This window comes from Notamacropus eugenii, chromosome 1 (assembly GCF_028372415.1).
Source record: "Notamacropus eugenii isolate mMacEug1 chromosome 1, mMacEug1.pri_v2, whole genome shotgun sequence".
NCBI lineage: Eukaryota > Metazoa > Chordata > Mammalia > Diprotodontia > Macropodidae > Notamacropus > Notamacropus eugenii.
The window spans coordinates 104,090,818-104,114,943 of record NC_092872.1 but is presented as its reverse complement, the minus strand read 5'-3'; the positions used below and the strand labels follow the sequence as shown (position 1 = coordinate 104,114,943).

General features: G+C 39.2%; 1 protein-coding gene across 1 annotated transcript in view; it reads left to right on the top strand.

Moving 5' to 3' along the window:
* The window catches only part of TRPM3 (transient receptor potential cation channel subfamily M member 3), a 457,883-nt gene that overhangs the window by 415,924 nt on the left and 17,833 nt on the right, over positions 1-24,126 (top strand). The window contains exons 22-23 of the mRNA XM_072611419.1: positions 19,039-19,189; positions 19,558-19,757. Coding sequence (XP_072467520.1) covers positions 19,039-19,189; positions 19,558-19,757 — 351 coding nt within the window. The remainder of the gene's footprint in view (positions 1-19,038; positions 19,190-19,557; positions 19,758-24,126) is intronic.

The window sequence follows — 24,126 nt, the reverse complement described above, 5'->3', positions numbered from 1 at the left end:
GAGGACAATGCTGCTGTCCAACAGATTATCCTTGCCACACTCCCACTGTTCACCTGATACATGTGGGAAAGTTTAATGATGCTGAATGAATGGGTGCCTGGCATAGCTGTTAGTAACCAGATCAGTATATATCTATATATTGGATAAAAAGAAATACAACTGAAAATATTTTCTGACTTTCTTGACATGCCACACCTAAGAAAGTCACATGTTAGTTAAAACTGTTGACTCATAAGATGCCACCAATCGAGAAAGCCAAATCCAGCTTCTGGAAGAGTTTGATGAGTGACAGTCTACTAGGATTTACTCCTTGAGGGCAGATTCTGGGTCCATTTCCATCTTTGTGTCCTTTGCACATCACATAAAGCCTTGCAATCAACTGATCAGCATGCATTTCATCTTTTTTATTACTATTAAATGTTAATTATTATTTTGATTAATTAATTTATTATTGTAAATTATTATTGATATTTCATATGTGCCAGGTGCTGTGCTAAGCATTAGGGATACAAAAAAGTTTTCAACAGCCCTGCCTTCAAGAAGCTTACATTCTAATAAGGAAGGTAACATATACATAAATTGGCATATATACAAGGTAACCTTAGAGGAAATGGCAGTAGCACGTGAGAAGATAAAGAAAGTCTGCCCTCACGTGGCATTTGAGCTGCATTATAAAGGAAACCTCAGATTCAGAGTTGTGTATAAGAAGGGACATCATTCTAGGCACAAGAGACTGCCTCTGCAGTCATGTGCCATGTTGGGAGATGAAGCCCTTTAGGTCAGCATAGCTGGACCTTAGAGTTCAGTGTTTCAGAAGGCAGGAAAGATAGAAAGAGACCAAGCTGTAAAAAGCTTTGAAAGCCAAACAAAGGAACTTGGTTACTCCTATAATCTGTGACCACTTGGAATAACGAACATCCATATGGGGGAAACAATTTGATATAATAGATGACTCTAGAGTCTGAACATGAAATAATCTCATGCTAAAATTCATGTCATTGGACAACAAAGATCAAGTGACTCCCCCCTCAACAAAACCCAAGCACAGAATTTGGTCTAATGGCAAGGGATCTATAATTCTGTCAGTGTGGAGAACCTTCTATAACTCAGTGGGCTAAGTCCTAGAGCATTGCCTAACCAAGTGAGTTGTTCAGAATCACACAAATACTAAATGTCAGAGGCAAGATGTGAATCTTCAAGGTCATCATTCTATCCATTACGCCAAACTACCTGAATGTGCAGCGTGATTTTTCTTTTTTGCATGAAAAAGAGGGGGAAAGATTTGTGATTTTGCTGCTGTAGAGAATTCTCAATAAACAAATTCCTGCCAATGGTTATCAGTGACTGTTCTACAGTCCATAGCCTTACAGAATTACCTAGGGTGATATGACTTATCCAGGACCACACAACCAGTATGTATCAGAAGCAAGACTTGGACCTAGGTTTTCCTGATTTGGAATTCATTCATGTCTCTCTCTCTCCCTCCTTCTCCCCTTCTTCTCACCCCCTCCCCAATGCTAGCGGTGTTGCTAGCTGACCTAGATAACTCACATGCTAAAGAAGTAGAGATATAGGTGCTCTCTAAGGTCACAAAGGAAAATCATGGTGTCCACTTCAAGACAGAAGCAATTTGCCTTTCCCAAAAGAATAATCAGACCTCAGATATCTGTGCAATACAGTATATAAAAGTAAAATTGCTTTTGTTAAGTGACTCATGAAATACATGACAATATGCTCCACCATTTGCACTGAATATATCATCTGTGTTGATTTCATTATATCATTGGTCAATTTAAAAACCAAATGGAATTCCTCCCATAGGGTTCTCTCTTAAAGAAACAGCAGGCAAAAAGACAGACATCCAGAGAGAACGGATAGAGAGAAAAGAAAGGAGAGAGAGGAAAGAGAGAAGAGGGTGGGTAGAGAGGAGGGGGGGGGTTCTTTGAGAGAGTAGTACGGAGCCTGCAAGCTAATTGTCCCTTCTTTGCTCTGCAATTGTATGAGAAGTTAAATAGTGCATGTGGGGAAAGCCAAACCAAAAAGTTTAGTTACAAATCCCCCAAGTCTGGGTCCCACAAGGATTGGGTCTCTCCAGAGCCCCAAAGAACCGTCTTTGTTCATGATTAGACAAGGGATGTAGCTGGAAAGGGCTCAGCTTGTTCCCTTTCTATGTGGGACCCAGAATCTAGCCAATTTTCATACTGTTTGTGGTTTTGTTTTAAAACTTTCCCACAGGTCTATTCAAACCAACTTGGCCAAAGAAAATGTCACTCTCTGATAATCATTTAGAATCAGAACTGCATGAAATCATCAATTTATGATCAAATATAACTGACTGAAAAAACAGACATTAGCCCAGGCCTTACATGTCACTAAGTTTTTTCTATGAATACTGTTTGTACCAAGATAAGGTGAAGCATATAATTTGCAAACTCACACACACACTCCCTCCCTCCAGTGAACTAGGTGCTTTCTCCAAGGCCATAGACTCAGCTGGTTACTTGTGAAACTATCAGCATCTTTGTGTGCTTCCTGCCAGCCTGAGGGAAAAAATCGAGTGTTCCTGTAAATTAGCTGCTTCAGCTTGGTAGAACAACACCCTTCTCATCTCTTGGAAGAAAGAGGGAAAGCAAAATTAAAATGTCCTCTAATCCTGCGTTGCCTGTGCTTTGTGATGAAAATGTGTACCTTGGTCAAAAAGCATCTAGAAAATTTCCATGCAGGCTGTTGGCCTTCCAGGATAGTTGGATTTTCTGCCTCAGAAAGGGTTAACGCACCTGTGGAATTTGAGAGCTCAGCCTCCCATCTGAGCTCAAAGCAGGTGTTACCTTCCTGTGTGCTAAGTAGCCACAGCTTAGCAGTTTAGCTGAAATGAGAGCAGCTCAGAAATGTGTTCCCAAGTCATCAATAAGAACTGTATTCCATTTATTGAGATAATCAGAGCACCAGCCCTCACACTGTGTCTTCCCTCTCTCACTCAAAGTGGACTTTCCTAAGAGTTAGAGAGGGAATCAGCTCTATATCACAAATGCAAAATGGAAGGCATCTCTGGAGAGGAAGGCTCATGCTACACCAGGCCTAAGGTCTGATGCCCACTACAAAATTAGAATTTTTAAACTCTGCCGTACTATTTTTTTTAGGTAAGGATAGGGAGAACCAGGTAACCTAGGGAACGTAATGGTTCAGCTGCTTCCACGGATGAGTGCTATGGAAGAGGCATTCTATACTGCTGTTAAGGCCACTGGAGAGGCAGAGGGAAGAAGCACACAAAGGAAAAATGCATGGGGTTCAACAGGATAGGAACGAATGAGAATCAAAATTGAACATTTTGAATGTAACCAATTTCAAACATTTCAATTCAACAAAAATTCAAACAACACAATTCAACAAAAATCGATTATTGAATTCAAACATTATTAAATGTTTACTACATGCAAGGTACTGTGCTAAGGACTGGGGTGGGAAGCTTCCAAAGATGAATATGGCATAGAGCCTCCCCTCAAGAAGCTTACGGTCTAGTAGTGGAGACTATATATTCAGACTTTGTTGCTAAAAGAATCACCCAGGCTATGATCAAGCCTGTCCTTTTACATCTTGCTGGGCTCTTGATCCTTGGTCTCTTATCTGACTTTCTTCCATTATGCCTTTTCAAGTTACCCTTAATATTCTACTAAGCAAAATTGAAAAAAACCATGGGGACCTAGAGTGCTAAGGTTCTGTTCACCATCCATAATGCCCTAGTTGCCACATAAGATCAACGAGAGAAAAAAACCAAAGAGCCAGATGGAAATCAGTAAGGTTATCAACCTCTTCCCTACTTCCTTTGTTCAACGTTATTGATTTTGTTTTACATTCTTACTAGCAAGAAAACTGCTGGCCTCCCTACATATGCAAATTATTATAATGCAAAAAAGAGTAAGTATATAAGGAGGTGGACAAGGTGCATAACAAATTCAAAGAGGGAGTTAACTCTCAACTATAAGGTTGAGAGAATAATTAATAGAGAAGATGGCATTGAACCTGGGCATTGAGAGACTAGATTTCAACAGTTGGAAATTCATGGTGAGGGAGTTCATTCCAAATATAGACAACAGAATAAGAAAATGTATGGAAGGAGAGAAGTGTAAGATGATTTAGTAAAACCCCAAGTAGTTTAATTTAGCAGTATCTTAAAGTAGGAGAGGTCAGCTAGGTGATAGAACATCAACCTTGGAATCAAATGTGACCTCAGATACTCACTAGCTGTGTGACCCTGGGTGAGTTACTTAAAGTTGTTGGACTCAGGTCCTCATCAGTAAAATGAGCTGGAGAAGGAAGATACTCTAGTATCTTTACCAAGAAAACCCCAAAATGGGGTCACAGAAAGTTGGACACAACTGACATGACTCAACAACAATAACTACTTCTAAAGTAAAGTAGGGGAAGAGGAGTAAAGTGTAAATTACTGTAAGTCTGGTAGGCAGGTTAGAACCAGGTTATGAGACTCCTTGAGCGTTAGGCTAAGCAGTCTGATCTTTATGCAGTGGGCAGTGGGAAGCCATTGAAGTTTTTAAGCAGAGACTTAACATGATCATAACTGTGTGTTGGGAAGATTACTCTGGTAATTGTGTGAGAGATGCTTGGGAAGGGGGAAAGATTGATGCAAGGGAAACTAGATGGAAGAGCAACTTATAGACTAAAATAGTCTAGACCAGATGTAATAATGGCCCAAACTAGGCTGGTATCAGAAAGAACTGAAATCAGATGAATGTGATGGATATTGCAGAGACAGAATTAGCAGGACTTACCAAGTTACTGGATATGGGATAAAGTTATTCAATGAATATACCAGTTTCAACAATGGATGATTATCATTAAGACAATGTCAACATGGATCAGTTGTTGTAACATTACCAGAGATCTGGAAAATCCTGCACAAAATGAGCTGAAGTTGTGGTATTTACGTACTGAAAATATGCTGTAGAAGTAGCCAACCCAGATCATTCAGGCCTAGGGGGAACAAAATCAAAATTTTTTACAAAAAAGGGGAGAGGGCTCCATAAAAGAACATCTTAGTAAGAGCACTCCCAGCTTCTGTGCTATTATAATCAGGAGGATAAATTACCCATTGTCTGCCACCACCCCCCATTCAGGCCTCAAAATGGACAATGGTCAGGGAGGAAAGGGTTTGTCATGAATGAACCAGTTTAGTAGGTCTATCTTGTGCTAACTGGTCATCCTGATGTTTGAATTCACATCTACGTGTGCTTAGAATAGGGCAGCAAATAGTTTTCGTGGAAATCCAAATCCCATCAATCTCCTTTCAAGTTGCAAGTGGAAAATGGAATGAATCCTATTCCCCTCCTTGCTGTTCAAAGTAAAACCACTGAAATGTGAAAGACAAGAACAGCTCTGGTGCTACCCACCCCGGCGACCGCACAAAGAACAGGCAGGCTGGGCTTGAGAGAAAGAGGCACAGAACCTTCGAGGACAATGAGCAAGGGAAAACACAGGAGCCAAAATGAGCACACAAGGTCAGAGTCATAAGAATGTCATCCTTTAATCCTCCCCAAGGCCTTGCCCAGCCTCTCCTCCAGTTCTTTAGCCTCAGAGGAAGAGGTGGCCCTCCTCCTTGCTAAGTCTAACCCTGTCCACCTGGACCCTTTCAAGTTGTTCTATTTATATCAGCATTTATATGTATTTTGGGCCATATTGATTTTTTAGAATACATGTAATATTACCCCCAGGACCAATAATCCAGTGGCAATGACGGAACGACAGACTGCCTGATGCCGAGCTCTGTCTCACACCCCTAGGGCAGATAGTTCATAGAAAGTGACAGTTTAGAGGTCAGATGTCCTAGATTTTCAATCTGGAAGGAATGTTGGAAATAGCTACTCCAAGCTCTTTGTTTTCATATGAGGAAACTGAGGCCCAGAGAAGTTAAATGACTTTCCCAGGGTTGTGCTTATAAGTGACAAGATCAGGATTTGAACCCAGGGCCTCTGACTATCAGTTCATGACTTTACTCCCCCGCTCCAAGTTATACTTAGATTATTTTACCAGACTGACATTTGTCACTGCTAACAGCTGTACTGTGAGCTTAATATTTGCTTTTGAATAAAACAGGGACATACACAGTCAAGCAGGCCCTGAAACTTCATCAATTACATTCCCAAAGGGACAGATATGTATGGATTACTTCTGTCATGGCCAATAATCATTATCATCATCTAGTTCGCATTTATATAGGACTTTAAGGTTTGTGAAGCACTTTACAAATATTAGCTCATTCTGTTCTTACAGCCACGCTGAGAAGTAGGTGCTGTGATTAAACCAATTTCACAGATGAGAAAAGTGAGGCAAATAGAGGTTAAGGGGCCTGCCCAGGGGAACATATCCAGTAAGCATCTGAGGCTGGATTTGAACTTAGGACATCTTGACTCTAGGTCCAGTGTACCATCATCACAAAAACAATACACATAAGTCAAATTCTCCATCCCCAGAGCCTAAAGCAATATAAATACACAAGGCAAAACCATTTCACATGTTTACTCAGGGAGAAAAGACTTGATTTTTTGCTACCGTAAGAATAGTCAATGGAGGATTTTTTTTCCCTGTGCAGCTTTGGGGAACTGAGTCTACAAGAGGCAGCATGAAATATAAGACGGGAAGACCTAGACTTGAGTCCTTACTTTTGACACACACTAGCTATATGCCCTTGGGACTAGTGCCCCAAGCAACCCTTCAAGACTGTAAATTACAGAGCGGGTGCTAATCTGCATTGGCAAAGAGGTTTTCCTCACTTGGGAAGAGGGGATTATATTTTATTTTGATTAACTCTTTATTTGATATTCCCGGAACCTGCACTACAGTATGAGGCAGTCCAAGATCATACTGGAAGTTACCTGGAAATGAAATTTTGCCAGAATCAATCCATAAACAGATAAACAAGAATTGATAACAATGACAACCTTTCCATTGTCTTCTTTTTACCCCCAGTCTCATCCTTCCTCCTGAATCTCTGTCTGACTCCTTAATCTCATTCTCCTCCTATCCAGCTTCAGCTTTGCTCTTTCGATTGGCCCCTCTTTCATATACATCTTCATTCAACTCAACAACCATAATGAGCATTTATTAAGCACTTACTATGTTCCAGGCAAACACTGGGAAAGACAAGCAGAAAGAAAAATCATCCTTGACCTCAAAGATCTTGCCTTCTAATAAGCAGACAACAAAACATAGAAGGAAGCCTTTTGGAGAAGGGTGGGGGGAGTCAACAAAGAAGGTACCTGACATGAGGCATGGCATTCAGAGCCTGGATGGCCTCCTTAAACAAAGGTTCTATGAGGTGCCATCCAGTCAGCCAGGAGAGGCAACTCCCAGTGTGTGAATTTCAGGATTGGAATGAGCTTCCAGGATGAAGAGGTTTCCTACTCACAATAAAGTCAAGAGCCCAACTAGAGGATAGCCTGGGGAAGAAGAAAACATGGATATTCTGAGAGACTTCTTTAAATGAAGGTTCTAGGAATCATCAATCCAAGGGAGAGAAGCAAGGATAAAGGGCAATTTCAATTTGTAAATTTCAGGGCTGGAGTAAACTTCCAGAATGAGGGGGTTTCTGGGGCATGGTAGAGAATGCTCCAGAGTACAGCCTGAAGAGGAATGAGGATAATGGCTCTTTCCCCACAGTCTACAAAAATCTCAGATTTTGACCCCTAAAAGAAAAACTTTTAAAAGAAACCTTTCCCTAACCCTACCACCACCCAAGCTATCATCCTATCTCTTTCCCTCTTTTAAAAAGTGTAATCTACATTCTGCACTACCACTTTTTCACTACCCAAATATTACACTGGAACCTCTTCCATCCCAGTCACTACACCAAAATGGTTGTCTCTATGGTCATAATAATCTCTTTATCACCAAATTCAACAGCTTTTGTTTTTCTGTTCTGATCCTTTTTAGCTTTTCTATATATACCCTCTCTGCCCTTGGTTTCTAAGATACTATATTCTCAGGTTTTCCTCCTGTCTCTCTGACCACTAACTATTCTTTTGTGCTGGTTCCACATCTAGCATTTATACAGAGCTTACTTACTATGTGCCAAGTACTATGCTAAGCACTTCACAAATATTTTCATTTGATCCTCTTGACAACTCAGGGAATTCGGCGCTACTGTTATCTCCATTTTACAGATGAGAAAGTTTAGGCAAATGGAGATGAAGTGGCTTGTCCCAGGTCACACAGCTAGGATTTAAACCCAAGTGTCTCTGACTCCACATTAGGTATTCTACCCACTGTGCTGCCTAGAATTCTTCAGCTTTTTCTTTGTCCTGGGTAATTATTTAGGTTGGACTCGCGACTGATTACATATCTCATTTAGGAGGATCTGTAGCATTTCCAGTTTTGATTCAATCCAAACAATGTCGTCCATAAATGAGTGTATCTGAAGTACTTCACCATCTATCGGAATTTCTCTTCCATTTAGCTTCTGTGACCTTCATGACCTTTCGTTCTAACTATTGCAATAGCTTTCTGATTCATCTCCCTACTTCCAGTACATTCTCTATAGAGCTACCAAAATCTTCTTTCTGCATTGTTCTACACCTATCTCTTCTCTACTCCAAAATCTTCAGTGGCTCCCTAGAGCCTCTAAAATAACATACCAAATCCTCAATCTGGCATTTATAACCCTCTTTCACAAGATTCCCATTGGTCTTTCCAATCTTATTTTAATATTGCTCCTCTCCTTATATTTTTTATTCCAGTCATTTGAACCTTCTCCTCCTCCACTCCCTAGCTTTATTCAAAGCATAGTTTAGGTGCGACCTTCAATAGGTAGTTTTTCCTCATCTACCCACCCACCCCCAGCTATTTGCCCTCTATTTTTCTTGAAATTATGTTGTAAACTTTATACTTAATTAACTGTATATATGTTGTACCACCCAGTAAAATATAAGTTATTTAAAGGAAGGCAGGTACTGTTTACTTTTTTTTACTCTGTATTTCCATGGTGTCTGGCACATAGTAGATGGTTAATAAATGCTTATTGATGGAATGATTTATATGCATAGGGCCTTGAACACAATCAGAACTTATGAAATTAATTGAATTGGATAGAGTGATGGTAGTAGACATGTTTGGCAAGCTTATGTTTCCCTGCTTTATGCTGTTTTGAGTATTAATAATCAGAGAGTTATCAAACAAGATTATTTGTGTTGTTACATCTCTTGAGGGTCTTATATTGGCACCTGAGTGGTAAATTTTTGGTTGGAAGTAAGCCTTTAATGTTGAACTTTACAAAGTCAATTTTTTTGTAACCGATAAATAAGAAACACACCAAGATCTTGTATTCTCTACACTTCTTAGTCGATTGTATGATTGTTAACAAAAAAAATGTGACTTACTGTGGAAAATCATCTGCAAAAGCCTTCCTCTTCTCGTCTCATATTTGTTTTCTTTTGCTGCTTCTTGAAGGGGTAAGCGAGGCAATCAGGTACTCTTCTCATACTTGAATTAAGCATACCCACAATATTTTCAAAACCATTCTTATGAAGTAGGAATTTGACTTATTTGCTGCTTATGCCTTCTAGGTCACTTTTTTGGAGGGATAATATAATCTAGGTTCTTTTTCATTCTTTTAGAGAACTCTAGTACCTTTAAAATGGTAGCACAGATTTTTTTTGCATGAGTGCATTCAAACAGATCTAACTGCTCTTTCTGACTTCATCTTCTTAAGGGACATTTGTATGTTCTTATATAAAATATCAAGTACTGAGATTTTTGAGACCAAATGAGAAGAGAAAGCTATAGAGACACAAATCTGTTCCATTTCACATCTCTGCCATTCACCTTCCAGTTTTGTCTACAAATGTTCTCAGGTGCTACTCTACAACATTTTTAAAATAAGTTCTAAATTGGAATTTAGCGTGAGAGTTTACTGGTGTATTCAGAATGACATTTATTGATTTAATGAATACTTAATTCACCAATCAAAATCTTTGCATTTTACTAAGGGTTTCTAGAATAAATTTTTAGAAGAAAATAAAAGAATATTGGGATTTCATACGCTCATACCCACATCCAATCAAATATTAAAATTGAGGTGGGATAGTCCCAGCATGGTGAGCCAATTGATGGTAAAAATAAATAAGTATAGAAATTCTAGAAAATCTATTTGATTTTATTTCTACTTGTTTCCTCCTATTTTAACTCTTAAATGTTTTCAGGATGATCTGGCTTAGTTAGGTCTCAAGTCAAACTTTCAGTAAACTCAATGTAATCTCCCATAATAACAACTCATATTCCAATAGTTCTTTATGATTACATAGCTTGTTACTATACATTATCTTATTTTATTCTCACAAAAAGTCCTGCAAGTATAGTTATCCTCATTTTAAAGAAAAAGAGATTGAGTCTCAGAGTTGTTGTGTATGTTCCATGGTCACACGCATAGTAAGAGGTAGGGCTAAGACTCTAATCTAGGTCTTCTAACTCCTAAATCAATGTTATTTCCATACTACCTACCTACTTCTTACAAAGGCAGGTATAGTTTGTCTGTGAAGCCAAACCCCAAGAATAATATAGCAATGATTATTACTTATCTCCTAAAAGATGATCAGATTATTTCCTACGTGTAATGAACAAAGTGCTGTGGAGGCCACTGTAACTGAGACATGACTTTCACCCTAGAGATTATAGCCAAATAGAAGAAGTGAGATGTAGATTGCAAGCCAGACTGACAGGGCTCTTGACTTTGGGTAACTGAAAAGACACTGTAATCAAAAGCAATCTTCAGGGCCAGCTACCCCCTGGCCTTCTCACTGGTAGCAGACTGGCCTGCCACATAATAGGCACTTAATAAGAGCTTTATCTATTATTCTGAGGTTTTTTTCATCTCCAAGTTGCTGAAACATTATTTTCTCAGCATGTGAATACTCCCTCTAACAACAGAGATAAAAAAAATCCCTCCATGTCTTCAGTAGATGGTCATGAGTTGCTACAAACTGAAAAATATCATTGGTAGCCATATTTCTTCTTGATGAGCTTCTCCATACTTACGTAGGAGGATCGTTGGATCATGTACCCAGGACTGACCTTAAAGCCATTCCAATTCAACGGGGCTGGCCAGAGTTTGTACCCTGCTTTGTACAGCCAACAGGTACTTCAAAATGACACTGAGGTATCAGAGGAGGGGATTAGTAGAAGTATTCTCCATTACTAGAGAAAACAGAGGACTGCCTAGAGAAAAAAATAGCAAGTGTCCGGTGACTCTAAAAAAGCTTGCCACTAATTCTTCCCCAATCCAAGACCTTTAGGCAAGGAGCCCTCAGGAAGCTGCATCAGTATAAAGAGAAGAAGAATCAACACTTGCATTGACTTGTCTAGAAAAGACCTGTGTCAGAATGAAACAGGTGAAAAGAGTTATCTAAATCTGATTCATCCATAGTTTAAGCCTCAGGAGCTGTGTTAATGACATTCTAAATCCTCAGTGACAGATTGTATGGCTTTTCAAAGGGAGTTGAAGAAATCCTCTTTGTCTCGTTATCACTTCAAGCTGGATTTTTAGCAGAAAATCCTTTCTTTTAAAAAAATGGGATATATGTAGTCAGATGCTAGTCTAAGCTTTTGATTCCTTTGCCCGTGATATAGAATAGGCATTTGAGACATTTTCTCAGACAGGAGAGAAAAAAGATCTTCAAGACTGCCATCTTTCACTCTATATTTTAAGGATGATACAGATTATATCGTTCATTGGGCAATATTTAATTTTTAATATCCTTCTATCTCATGTTTAAAGTTGTCAGACTATAAGTATTTTAACCCACTGAACACAAGAGTCTACATGATGTGTTTATTAATATGAATCTAATTTTACTTCTATAGCCAGAATTTTGGTCTTAACGAGTTCCAAAATGAGTCCAAAGTTATTTTTGTCAATGGGAACAGAAAAGCAAAATAAGAATCTAAGTGTCTGCCCAATCTTCCTGTGCATTTTTTTGCACTCAAAAATATCCTCTATCTAATGTATAAGTACACAGCCCAGGGTCCCCAAGAACTCTCAGCTTTCAAGGAATGGCCCAACATCAAGTCATTTTCTCTCTTTGCCTCTATGCTCTGACCTGGAGATACTCCCAGAAAATCTTCTAATATATTCAGACTATAGCATATCTAAGTTCCCCAAATATGGATGATAGGAATTCCTAGGTCCTACATAAGCACTGAAGATGGTATGTGCAAATAAAGCATGGGACAGCCTTTTTCTTACCCCATGGAAAATGTAGTAGATACAAAGGACCCACAGGAACTCATAATACATTACCATATAATCCATTCATATAGCGCATTATCTCCTCCAGAAATGAAATAAACTTGAGATTGCTCTCAGGGAAATCCTTTGCCATACTGGTAAGTCCATCTTTCCCACAGAGCTGTACACAGTTCTTCCAAAACCCTTAATAACACCTATTGGTTGATATTCTTCCCAGAAGGTTAGCATACTTTTAAGGCTATTAAACAAGGAATAGCATCCCCATTGTACCGGCACTGCCTGAATGATGCATCAGCTTTGCTATCCAATAGAATAATACAGAGGAACTATGTGGATGGTCTTATTCTTTCCTCAAAAAGTACTCTGTATAAAGAAATCCTCTCTCTCACTAGGAGGTCTGAATCAGGAACTATTGAACTTGTGATTACACATGGGGCAATTTTCCAAAAATTCTCCCTGAACAGGGAATTTAAAATAGTTTTTCCTCTACAAAGAAATTTGGGATCCATAAATATTGTCTATGAACTACTCTGTCACAACAATTAGGCACATATATTCTTTTCTTCTATGTGCCTTTCTAGTCAAGTCAAAGCATTTATTAAGCCTACTATGTGACAGTCACTATACTAAATGCTGAGGAAGCAAAGGATAGCACCTGTCCTCAAGAAATTCACAATCTAATGGGGTAGACAGCATGAAAACAATCATGAACAAACAAGATCTATAAGGAACAAATTGGAGATAATCAACAGAGAGAAGGCAGTAGCATTAAGGGTAACTGGGAAAGACTTTTTGTAGAAGGTAAAATTTTAATTGGAACTTGAAGGAAGCCAGAGAAGTCAGGAGAAGAATATGAAAAGGAAAAGAATTCTAGGCATAGGGGACAATCACGGAAAAAATGCCCAGAGTTGGGAGATGGAATATCTTGGGCAAGAAAAACCAAAGATCCCTGAGTACATAGAGGGGACTAAGATATAGGAAGACTGGAAAGGTAGGAAGAAGTAAGGTAGTTAGGAGCTTTAAAAGGCAAACAGAGATTTCACATTTGATTCTGGAGGCAATACAGAGCCACTAGAGTGAATAGGTGGGTAACATGGTCAGACCTATGCTTTAGAAAGATCAATTTGAGTAAGGAGTCAAGGATAACACAGAGGTTGCAAGCCAACATGACTAGGAGGATGGTATCCTTGACAGTAACAGGAAAGTTAGGAATAGTAGAGGTCTTGAGGAGAAAGAAGAGTTTGGTTTTCTATATGTTGACTTTAAAATATCAAAGCTGAATGACAACACTGTAAGGCAAGCCTAGACACGACACGGTGCTTAGATGGTGGAGATTAAAGAACCCCACATTACCTTTATGATAAAGAGTCCTATGGTCTGAAATGACACTGACCCTGTAAACCTTTTGGCAGCATAGTAAATGTAACAGGAAAAGGTGGAGGTCACATACCTTACAGACCAAGAATAATGAAAAGGATGGTAAAAATTAGGTCAAGTGGATGGGAATGAATGTCTTAGAAAAGTAAAGATTCCAGAATAATGAGAGAGCATTTATATTACCAAAGGCTGATCTTCATTTGAGGAGACAAGAGAAGGATGTAGGAGCCTAAACAAGAGTGGAAGGAAAGTCTCTCTTGTCAAGGATCAGTGTCTTTTTTTTTCCTCTCTCTTATTCTCAAAAAACTCTTCAGTGATGGGAGGTGAAATGTCACATACAGAAGAAAGCTAGCAGTTCAGTTTGACTCGAACAAAATATATGAAGGGGAATAAGGGACCTATGGAAAGCCATATGGGAGCCAGATTGTGGACAATTTTAAATGATAAACTGAATATTTTATCTTTAAACTGAAAGCTGAACATTTTATCTTAGAGGCATTTAGGATCCACGGGAGATTTTTTTTTGAATAGGTGAGTGATATGATCAGCTCTGTGGTTTAGGAACATCAATTTGATCATTGTGTGGAGGATGGATTGGAGGAGGGAAAAACTAGAAGCAGAGAAACCAATTAGAAAGCTGTTATTATAGTCCATGAGAAGTGATGACTGCCACAACTAGGATAGAGTCTGTGTGCAGAGAGAGAAAACAGGATGGATGGTATGGCATATTGCAGAAGGCAAATCGAGAAGGCTTGGGAAGCTCTTGAGGATAAATTCTCAAGACACGAAAAGAAATTATTGTAATGAGGGAAAAGAAGAGTTATCTAAATAAATTAATGTGGATGCACAGGAAACTCATCAGAGAACTTGAAATTTTAAATGATATTGACAAAATATGGAAACAAAGCGTAGATTGGCAGATGAATACAAGAGCATGACATGATTCTGTGAAACTAACCTCAGTAGTACTAAAGTTCAGAATTAACTTACAGGTCATTTTATAAGAACAAGATGAGGAAACTGTGGGTTAGACAGCAGGTGTCTGAAAAAGATACAGGAGTTCTGGCATACTGCAATGTGATATGACTGCAAAAAAGGTCAATACCCATATTAAGCTGAATTAAGAGAAGCATAATGCCCAGAACCAAAAAGGTGATTTTTTTTTTGAGGGGCGGGGGTTGGGTGAGAGAGGTTCCAGGTAGCTGATTTTGTTAATGTAGGGAGTTTTTAATACGGAAAACTCCCTCCACCAATGCAGATCAGCAACTGTTCTGGACCGTCTTGGTCACCATCCCCAAGTCAACAACCTAGCATTGCTCTGTTTAGCACATCCAACACATTGCTTCACATAGGTTATAATCACAGCATGCTTCCTGTCACAGAGACATTCCAAAAAGAAGGCTGTAACTTGTTTTTGCTTGGATGGGTATTTTCCCTGCTGCTGTTAATAATGTTTTCTGCTTTGGGTATGGTATCCTCCTAATGGATCCTGTGTTTCTTAAGACTGTGTGAGTTTTTAATGACTAATTTGTGTAGCCAGTGCTGTTATCATTCACTTCATTTATGGGTAAGATTTATACCTTGCAGGAGCTAAGTAAGCAATTTGACACATGTGGTTTGGGGCATGAATAAGGCAAAAAACATGAAAACTTCTCTGCCTAGTCTTAAATTCCATTCTGCTCTCTATCCAAGCCCAGAGGTTACCTCAGTGATCATTAACTGAAGACTCCTAGTGAACTAGATTCTGCCACAGCAGTCATGGGACTCAACATTGCCCATGGCTAATGAGCTCACCCAATCCAACCACCCTACAGAATCACAACTGAACCATACAAGGGACATGTTCATTGTGGGCAAGATTTACAACACCCATAACAATTCTCAGGAATGAACACTGCATATGCAAATGATTGCAGGTCTTATGAATCCCTGGCTTTTCATTTTGAAAATGAGTTTCCCTCACTCTGGACACTGTGCTTCTATCAATGCACAATCTATCAACAAGATAACAGTAGCTTTCTTCACTGCCACATCCTATGGTTGACTGACATCAAGTTTATAGTCCACTAAAACCTGCAGATTGTTCTGGCATGAACCGCAGCTCAACTTTGTTCTTGACCTTATTTTTGATAGGAGGTAGGGTGGCAGAATGAGAAAAGTACTTAGAGACAGAAGGTTTATGGCTTGGAGTCCCAGTTCTAACACATAACTACCTATGTAATGCCAAAGAAATTATTTAACTTCTCTTCTTCATCTATATGATGGAGGCTTTTTCATTTATAAAACGGAGAACTCACTACCTCAAGGGGGTTGCTGGATTAAAAGCACTTTGTAAACTTTGTAAAAAACAAAAACAAAGACAGTATAGTGGTGGTGGTGGCAGTAGTAGTAAGCATTTATGAAGTGCTTTGAGGTTTACAAAATGCTTAACAAATTTTATCTTATTTATCCACACAACAACCTTGGGAGAGAGGTGCTAGTATTACTCCCATTTTAGAGATGAGGAAGCTGACAGAGATTTAAATGACTTAAATTCTACACAGCCTACATAACTTGTAAGTGTCTGAGATAAGATTTGAACTCATCCTCCTGTAAAATAATTATCGGTTGACTCAACAAAAGGGACCAATTCATTGTTCCAAAGCACACCAAAAAGAGATGCCTCATGGAACCCCAGAATTCATTTGGCAGCATTTAATCCCTTTTTTGCCCAGCACCAGGTTTACCAGAGCCCTGAGATCCAATTACCTTAATCAATAAGCTAAGGCAAACTAGGGGGAAAAAACTTATCTAGGCTTATCAAAATGCTAAAGTTCCAAATTCTATCTCAATCATCAGAGCAATCACAAATTCTCCTTCAGTTGAGTACTGACAAGCAAATGTACTTCATCAATCTACCTCCTGTTTTACTGGCTTCCCAATTCCAGTCTTCCTTGCTTAGGTGGAGGTGACCTGACCATCTTATTGCTTCCAAATTCTCATGACTATCATTCCCCAACCTGATAACACTCATCACCTCACCCATTCCACAGTATACTTTGGAATTATCCTGTTGTCAACAAACTCCCCTACATCCTTATATTTTTCAAACAATCATTCTCACAATGATCAAAACCTGGTTCTCTCCTGAGGATACCACATTTCTTATAACTGCCTTGAGACATAAATGGTCATTCCTTCTCCATATCCCTCTACAATTGCATCTGGTCTTCAGCAAAAATAATAGCACATCTTCCTTCTTCTGTTCTTGTTTAAGCTTTTACAACCTTCCCTTGTCCTCTCCAACTCATAGCCCTCCTCACTTAAATCCAATTCACTAGCAAGTCATGGCATCATCTTTTTGATCTTCTTGATGTCATAACCCTCTTAGAAAACAAAGAACAAACCACACACCCACAACCAATTCATAGGGAAAGTGGGAAGATAAAGGACACTTCACTTCATACACCAGCATCCATACCATTCCTCTACCACCATCTTTCAATGATGTTAATTGATACCACTTGTACCTCCATCCTTGTTTCTGCTATTTACTGACCTGTAAGTTATTCTGCTTATTTTTTTTTCAAAGATTTTATCCCATCATCTTCTATCAGGCTCAAGGACTGGACTCATGCTAATAACCCCTCTAACAACTCAACCATATGATTCTTCAACTAACTCAACTCCAATGAGCACATTCCCAACTGTCCAAGGACATCTCCCTCAAACTGGCTTCCCTTGCCTCTATAGTTATCTTTGACCATATAGTCTGCTACTTTGTCATTTCATGAACTGCTGCCTTAAAACCCCTTGCTTCCCTGACATTACCCCCTTCTCAAAATGTAAATCCCTGCTCTAAGAAACTCATCATCCTACAAGATCTGATTGGAGGGTGGAGTCATGAATTCCAAAACTTCCATTTAAGGGGAGAACTCAGCTCAGAACATCTCATTTTTCACGTCATTACTTTGCAACTTATCTGATTTTTCACAATCTCTTCTCCTCCCTCCCCCTCGCCCCCCCCCCCACCCTTTGCTTTTTCAGGTATCTTGTCAAGTGCTTCCTTTTGTGTGTTGTCTTCCCCCTCCCCCAATCAGATTATAAACTCCAGGGCATAGATTTTCTTTTGTTTTTCTAATTTGGATTCCCAACTCTTAGCACTTGCGTGACACATAGTAGGTACTTAATAAATGTTTAATGACTGACTACTGGACTGAATTCTCACTCTAAGGAATCCCCACTTCTGACTTCTCCCCTCATGTTATAAGGTAGATATTATTGTAGAAAATCATGAAATCAAGCTGATTTTACCCACCACAAATTAACGGTATGGACCCTCACAAGGACTTCGGCGCTGTTCAACAATCTATCTGCATTAGTAGACAGAGTTTCCTCATCTGGAAGTTCCTATGCTCATCAAATCACAGATCTAGTCCTTATCCCTATCCTATCATGTGGGGATACCTTGAAAAAAGTAAAAACCATTCGTGCCCTCTAAGAGTTTACTCAATGAGAGAGACAATTTTTGTAAACTGAAACACACAAGGTAAGTAGAGAGTAGATGGAAGTCAGCACTAGCCCTCAGTTTCCTCATCCATAAAATGGGGATAAAAATATTCATTGCATCTACCTCACAGGGCTGTTATGAGAATCAAATGAGATAAGTCTATAGGGTTCTTCTTAAATCTTAAAGCACTAGATTCATATCAGTTATCCAATGAGGTTAGATTTTGTTCATGATGCCCAGAAAACCATATACATTCTCTCTGCTTCAAAACACATCACCTCTAATTCTTCCTACTGATGAAAATCCCATCCTTTAATCAACTGACCCTCCTTCATATATCTCCTAAGGTGTTGCATTCCTTCTCCCATGGTCCCTATCAATACAAGAATAGCAAGTCATTTCTTGCCAATACAGAGGTTACTCCTTACAGCAATTAACAATGACTAACTCATTAATTGGTGATCAATGGCAATTGGCTCCTTGCCAATAGTTAACCTGCTTTCATCTCCATGGTTCATGGAGCAAGGTAACTTGATAAATCAGATAGAGGGAAGATTAAATGACCTCCACAATCCCTTCCAACCCAAAGGTTCTATACATCCCTGATAAGTCAACAGAATGGTCTTCCAGAAATGCTCACTGAGCCTTCCTGAGAAAGGCTATATTTCAGACTAAGAGGAAAGTTGCTCTTTGAATATACAAGTCTTCAGGAACTACATAAGCGACTACATATACTACATAAATGGACTTCCTGTGGAGAGGCAACCACCCAGAAGATTCACAGACAGTTTTATTCTTGTTGGTTGGGGTTTTTTATTGTTATTTTCATATTTGGGGGCAAAATGATCATTAATTATTGATAAAGGAGCTATGGCACTAAGGACTATACTCTCTCACTTCTTGCCTCTTTTACTTCCTCCAGCTCCCTGTGGACAAAATGAAACCCGAGAGGATGGCAAAATAATCCAGTTGCCTCCCTGCAAGACAGGAGCCTGGATTGTGCCAGCCATCATGGCTTGTTATCTCTTAGTGGCAAATATCCTGCTGGTCAACCTCCTTATTGCTGTCTTTAAGTAAGTGGCAAACTGACATTTGGGGATTCGAATTCAGTGGAAGGGTGAGGAAAAGAAACACAACAAAAAATTATTGTAGGGGAAAGGAGGTTAGTTAGGTATATGAAGGTGAAGCTCACTTGGGTTACTGCTTTTAGGGGAAGGGAACAAGCCTTAGGTTGCTACATTCTTGAAGGATAGTAAGCCAAAAACCAGGAATACAGTCACAAGAAGGAAGTTCATCCTGGGAGGGTACTGTTGTAGTGCTTTAAACTTTGCTGTCTTGGGGTGAAGCCACAGTCATCTTGTCCTAGGGATACCTCTTAAAAAGAAAAACAGCCCTTAACAGAATAGAGGATCTCACTGCTTTCTATGAACTCTTTTTTCAGCAATACATTTTTCGAAGTTAAATCTATATCCAATCAAGTGTGGAAGTTTCAAAGGTATCAGCTGATCATGACATTTCATGAAAGACCGGTCCTGCCACCACCCCTAATTATTTTCAGCCATATGACCATGATATTCCAGCACCTCTGCTGTCGTTGGAGGAAACATGAGAGTGACCCAGATGAAAGAGACTTTGGCCTAAGTAAGTTTTGAGTACCTGATCCAGGACACTTCAAATGAGATATTCCTACAATTAGCTGGTTATACAAGAAAACGGACTTATCTTACTTTTTCTACTGGCTTGCCAAAGACTCCACATGACCCTGGAGTTCCTTAGGAGTTAGACTTGAAAAGTGGTGGTAGTGAAGCCATAAAAGGATTTTCATGCCCTTGACCTCTCACAGCTTACTGGCAGAAAATATAACCAACAGGTCTCAGGAGATGAACCCCAAAACCTTTCACACTCATTCTGGCCACAGACTCCTCTCTATATTAGTAGCTTCTAAAGCTTAAGGCATTATGGTATAGTGGTAAGAATGCTGGACTCAGAGTCAGAAAGATCTGAGTTTAAATCCTGTACCAGACACTAAATGTTCAACTCTTGACAAACCAATTAACCTCTCCAGGCTTCAGATCTTTATCTATAAATTACAGGGGGGTCAGAGTATAGCTTCTAAGATATCTTCCAACAATAAATCTATGATTCTGTTACCAATACCTAACCAACTATCCTTTTAAATCTGTTGTTTTCAACCAGTTCTCTATCCTGGTAATCCCCAATTTCACTGACAGCTAAAAATTAGAAATTTTACTGGGCATAAACCAAAGCCCAAAACCCTCTACATGAATAAAGTCCCAATGGGTATGCAATCTAGGTGTAAAGGCTGATACTATAAACAAATTAGGAGAATAAGGGATAGTTTACTTGTCAGGTTTATGGAGAATGAAGAAATTTATGACCAAATAAAAGATAGAGAACATCATGAAATACAAAATGGATAATTTTGATTGCATTAAATCAAAAAGGTTTTATACAGACAAACCCAATGCAACCAAGATTAGGAGGGAAGCAGAAAGCTGGGAAAGAATTTTTTGCAGCTAGTGTCTGTGATAAAGGCCTCATTTCTAAAATACATAGAGAACTGAGTCAAATGTACAAGAATACAAGTCATTCCCCAATTGATCAATGGTCAAAGGATATGAACAGGCAATTCTCAGAGGAAGAAATTAAAGCTATCTTTAGTCATATGAAAAATGCTCTAAATCACTATTGATTAGAGAGGTACAAATCCAAAACAACTCTGAGGTACCACATCATACCTACCAGATTGGCTAACATGACAAAACAGGAAGAAGATAAATGTGGGAGAGTTGGAAGACTAATTCACTGTTGGTGGAGCTGTGAGCTGATCCAACCATCTGGAGAGCAATCTGTTGGAACTTTACCCAAAGGGCTATAAAAATGTGCATACCCTTTGACCCAGTAACACCACTTCTAGGGCTGTAGCCCAAAGAGATCATAAAAATGGGAAAAGATCCCTCATGTACAAAAAATATTTATAGTAGCCCTTTCTGTGGTAGCCAAGAACTGGAAATTGAGGGAATGCCCATTAACTGGGGAGTGGCTGAACAAATTGTGGTATATGAATGTAATGGAATACTATGGTGCTATAAGAATGATGAACAGGAAGACTTCAGAAAAACTTGGAAAGATTTATATGAACTGATGCTGAGTGAAATGAGCAGAACCAGGAGAACATTATACACAGTAATAGCCACAGTGTGAAAGGACTGTTTCTGAAAGACTTAGCCCTTCACAGCAATGCAAGGACCTAAAACATTCCCAAAGGACTCTTGAGGTAAAATGCCATCCACATCCAGAGAAAGAACTGTGGAATTGGAACACAGAATGAAACAGACTATTTTCTCTTGTATTATGTTTTCTTTTGCTTTGTTTTTTTTCATGGTTTCTCCTATTCATTTTAATTCATCTATACAACGTGACTGATGTGAAAAATGTGTTTAACAAGAATGTATGTGTAGAACCCATATAAGATTACACGCCATCTCGGCGAGGGATGGGGGAGAAACGGGAAGAAAATTTAAAATTTATGGAAGTGACTGTTGAAAACTGAAAACAAGTTAATTAAATGAAAAAAATCAGAAGTTTTAGAAAGTGATAAAGAAGTTGCTACAAGATTCCCAATTTTCATACGAAATTCTAATTTCTATAAATGAAAGTTGATTTTTAAAATGCTAAGCTCTTTCTCCTCTAGGTGTGAACTAACGCAGTCAAAATCAGAGACAGATTGAGGGTTTATTAATGGGTCAGATCCCTCACCAGGAAATGCCCTGAGGATTACAGAGCACGCTCAGGTTCCTAGACCAATTTGCAACTTGGTTCAATTCATTTAGAATTTATTTCTTGAGCACCTACTACGTGCAAGGAGCATAGGTGCTAGCTGCCAACAGCAAAAAGAAAAAGGCCTTCTTTAACAAACATATTCTACTAGAGGGAGAGTCATACATAGTTACAATTGAGTCTTCCGTGTCCAGATAGCTCAAGAACAGGATTAATTGTCAAACCCAGGTCTGTTTCACCTCCATACTATTTCTCACATCCACTGTTTGCTCTCCAAAGTGACCACCTCCATGCTTCATCAGACCCACATCCTTTCCTGTCTGGATCATTGTAATATCCTCCTAATTTGCCTGCCTGAATCCAGTCCTCTTCTCCTTCCAGTCCATTGTAGATACATGCCTGACAAATTGATATTCCTAAACCACAGACCTATGTTCCTTCCCAGCTTCAAAGGGCTCTATGTCTCCCTCTTGCCTCTAAGATAAAATAAAAACACCCATGTTTAGCATTTAAAATTCTTCACAATGTGGTTCCAAACTATCTTTCCAGGCTAATTACACATTAGTCCTTCTAATGCATTTTCTGTTGGAGCCAAATTGGCCTACTTTTTTTCTGCCAGACATAATGTTCCATCTCTTGTCTCTGTATCTTAGACTAGGCTATTCTCTTTTTGTAGAATATTCTCCCTTCTCCCCTCCACCTCTTAGAGCCCTACCACCTCCTCCAAAGGGCCTGTCCCAATGGCCCCCATAGTCTGCATTTACTTTATAAATGTTTTGTATGTATTTATCAGTGAACCTGCTTCTCCCAAGTAAGATGTAAGCTATATGGGGGTAGGGACTCTTCTGTTCCTAATTTGTCTTTATTTCCCTAGAATAGTGCCTAGTATATAATAGGCAATAAATAAATTAGATAAATGCATTATTGCCTTTTAGATTAATTGATATAGTATATAGAAATCTGGACAGTCCAGATCTGCATTCCAGGTTCCATTTCCACCCAAAGAGTCCAGGTTAAACCAAATATCTAGGTGGCTGAAGCTATTCATCTAAGCTCATCTAATATGTTGGTCCTGATATTGTTATTATACAAATGGATCCCAGACATCAGTAGCATATAGGAAATGGGAAGAAAAATTAGCAAATATTGACAGGAGAAATTCAGTGCCATGGACAGATCAGGGTGGATACAGAAGAAGACTCTTGGATTGTCTCTGCATTCTATATATCAGAAAGGCTAAAAGGACCTTTGAAGGATCAATCTCATTTAAAAGGTTGATACAGGGCAGCTAGGTGGCACAGTGGATACAGTACTGGGCCTGAAGTCAGAAGACTTTATCTTCCTGAGTTCAAATCTGGCCTCAGACACTTCCTAGCTGTGTGAACCTGGGCAAGTCACTTAACCCTGTTTGCCTCAGTTTCCTCATCTATAAAGTAAGCTACAGAAGGAAATGGCAAATCTCTCTAGTATCTGTGCTAAGAAAACCCCAAATGGGGTCATGAAGAATCAGACATGACCAAAACAACTCAACAACAACCAGTAGAACTCCCAGTGTTGGTTCCCCCAAATGCGAAGTCCTTCTCAATGAAAGGCAAAAATCATTTACATTGTAAAGTCTGACTTCAGCCTTTTTGTTTTGATTTGAGGCATTTTTTTCACTTGGAAAATAACACTAGGCAAAGCCAAGGAAGGAAAGGGTTGTTGTCTACTAATCTATGTTTTCTTTCTGTGGTTAAGGTTCCAGTAAAGTAAGCGCATTATCTCTGGAGTGTGTTATCTTTAGCATGAAATCATACAACTCATTCATGAGAAGAGAAATTATTCTAAACTGGGATGGGGGCAAAGAGTGTCCCCCTGTACCTTATCATTTTGTTCTTTTATCCAGTGCTTTATCCAGTTCCTTCAATACAATCTTCCCCTTCTCACAAAATTCTTCTCCTACAAAGGATTTTCTTAGGAAGGAAAAAAGAAGCTCCATTTTTCCCTGGCTATGGATTTGGTTTTCCTACTCCCTGAACAAGTTTTATATTAGCTACTCAGAGAAAGCCAGGCAAAGGTCATGACTCCAAACCACGGAGTCTAAACACACAAAGGGCAGCTAGATATGGGAGAGAACTAGAGGCAGCAGGGCAGATGGCCTTAGAACTTGCAAGATCTAGGTTCCTCCCCTCCCACATACTGACTGTGGGATTCTGCATCACAGTGGACT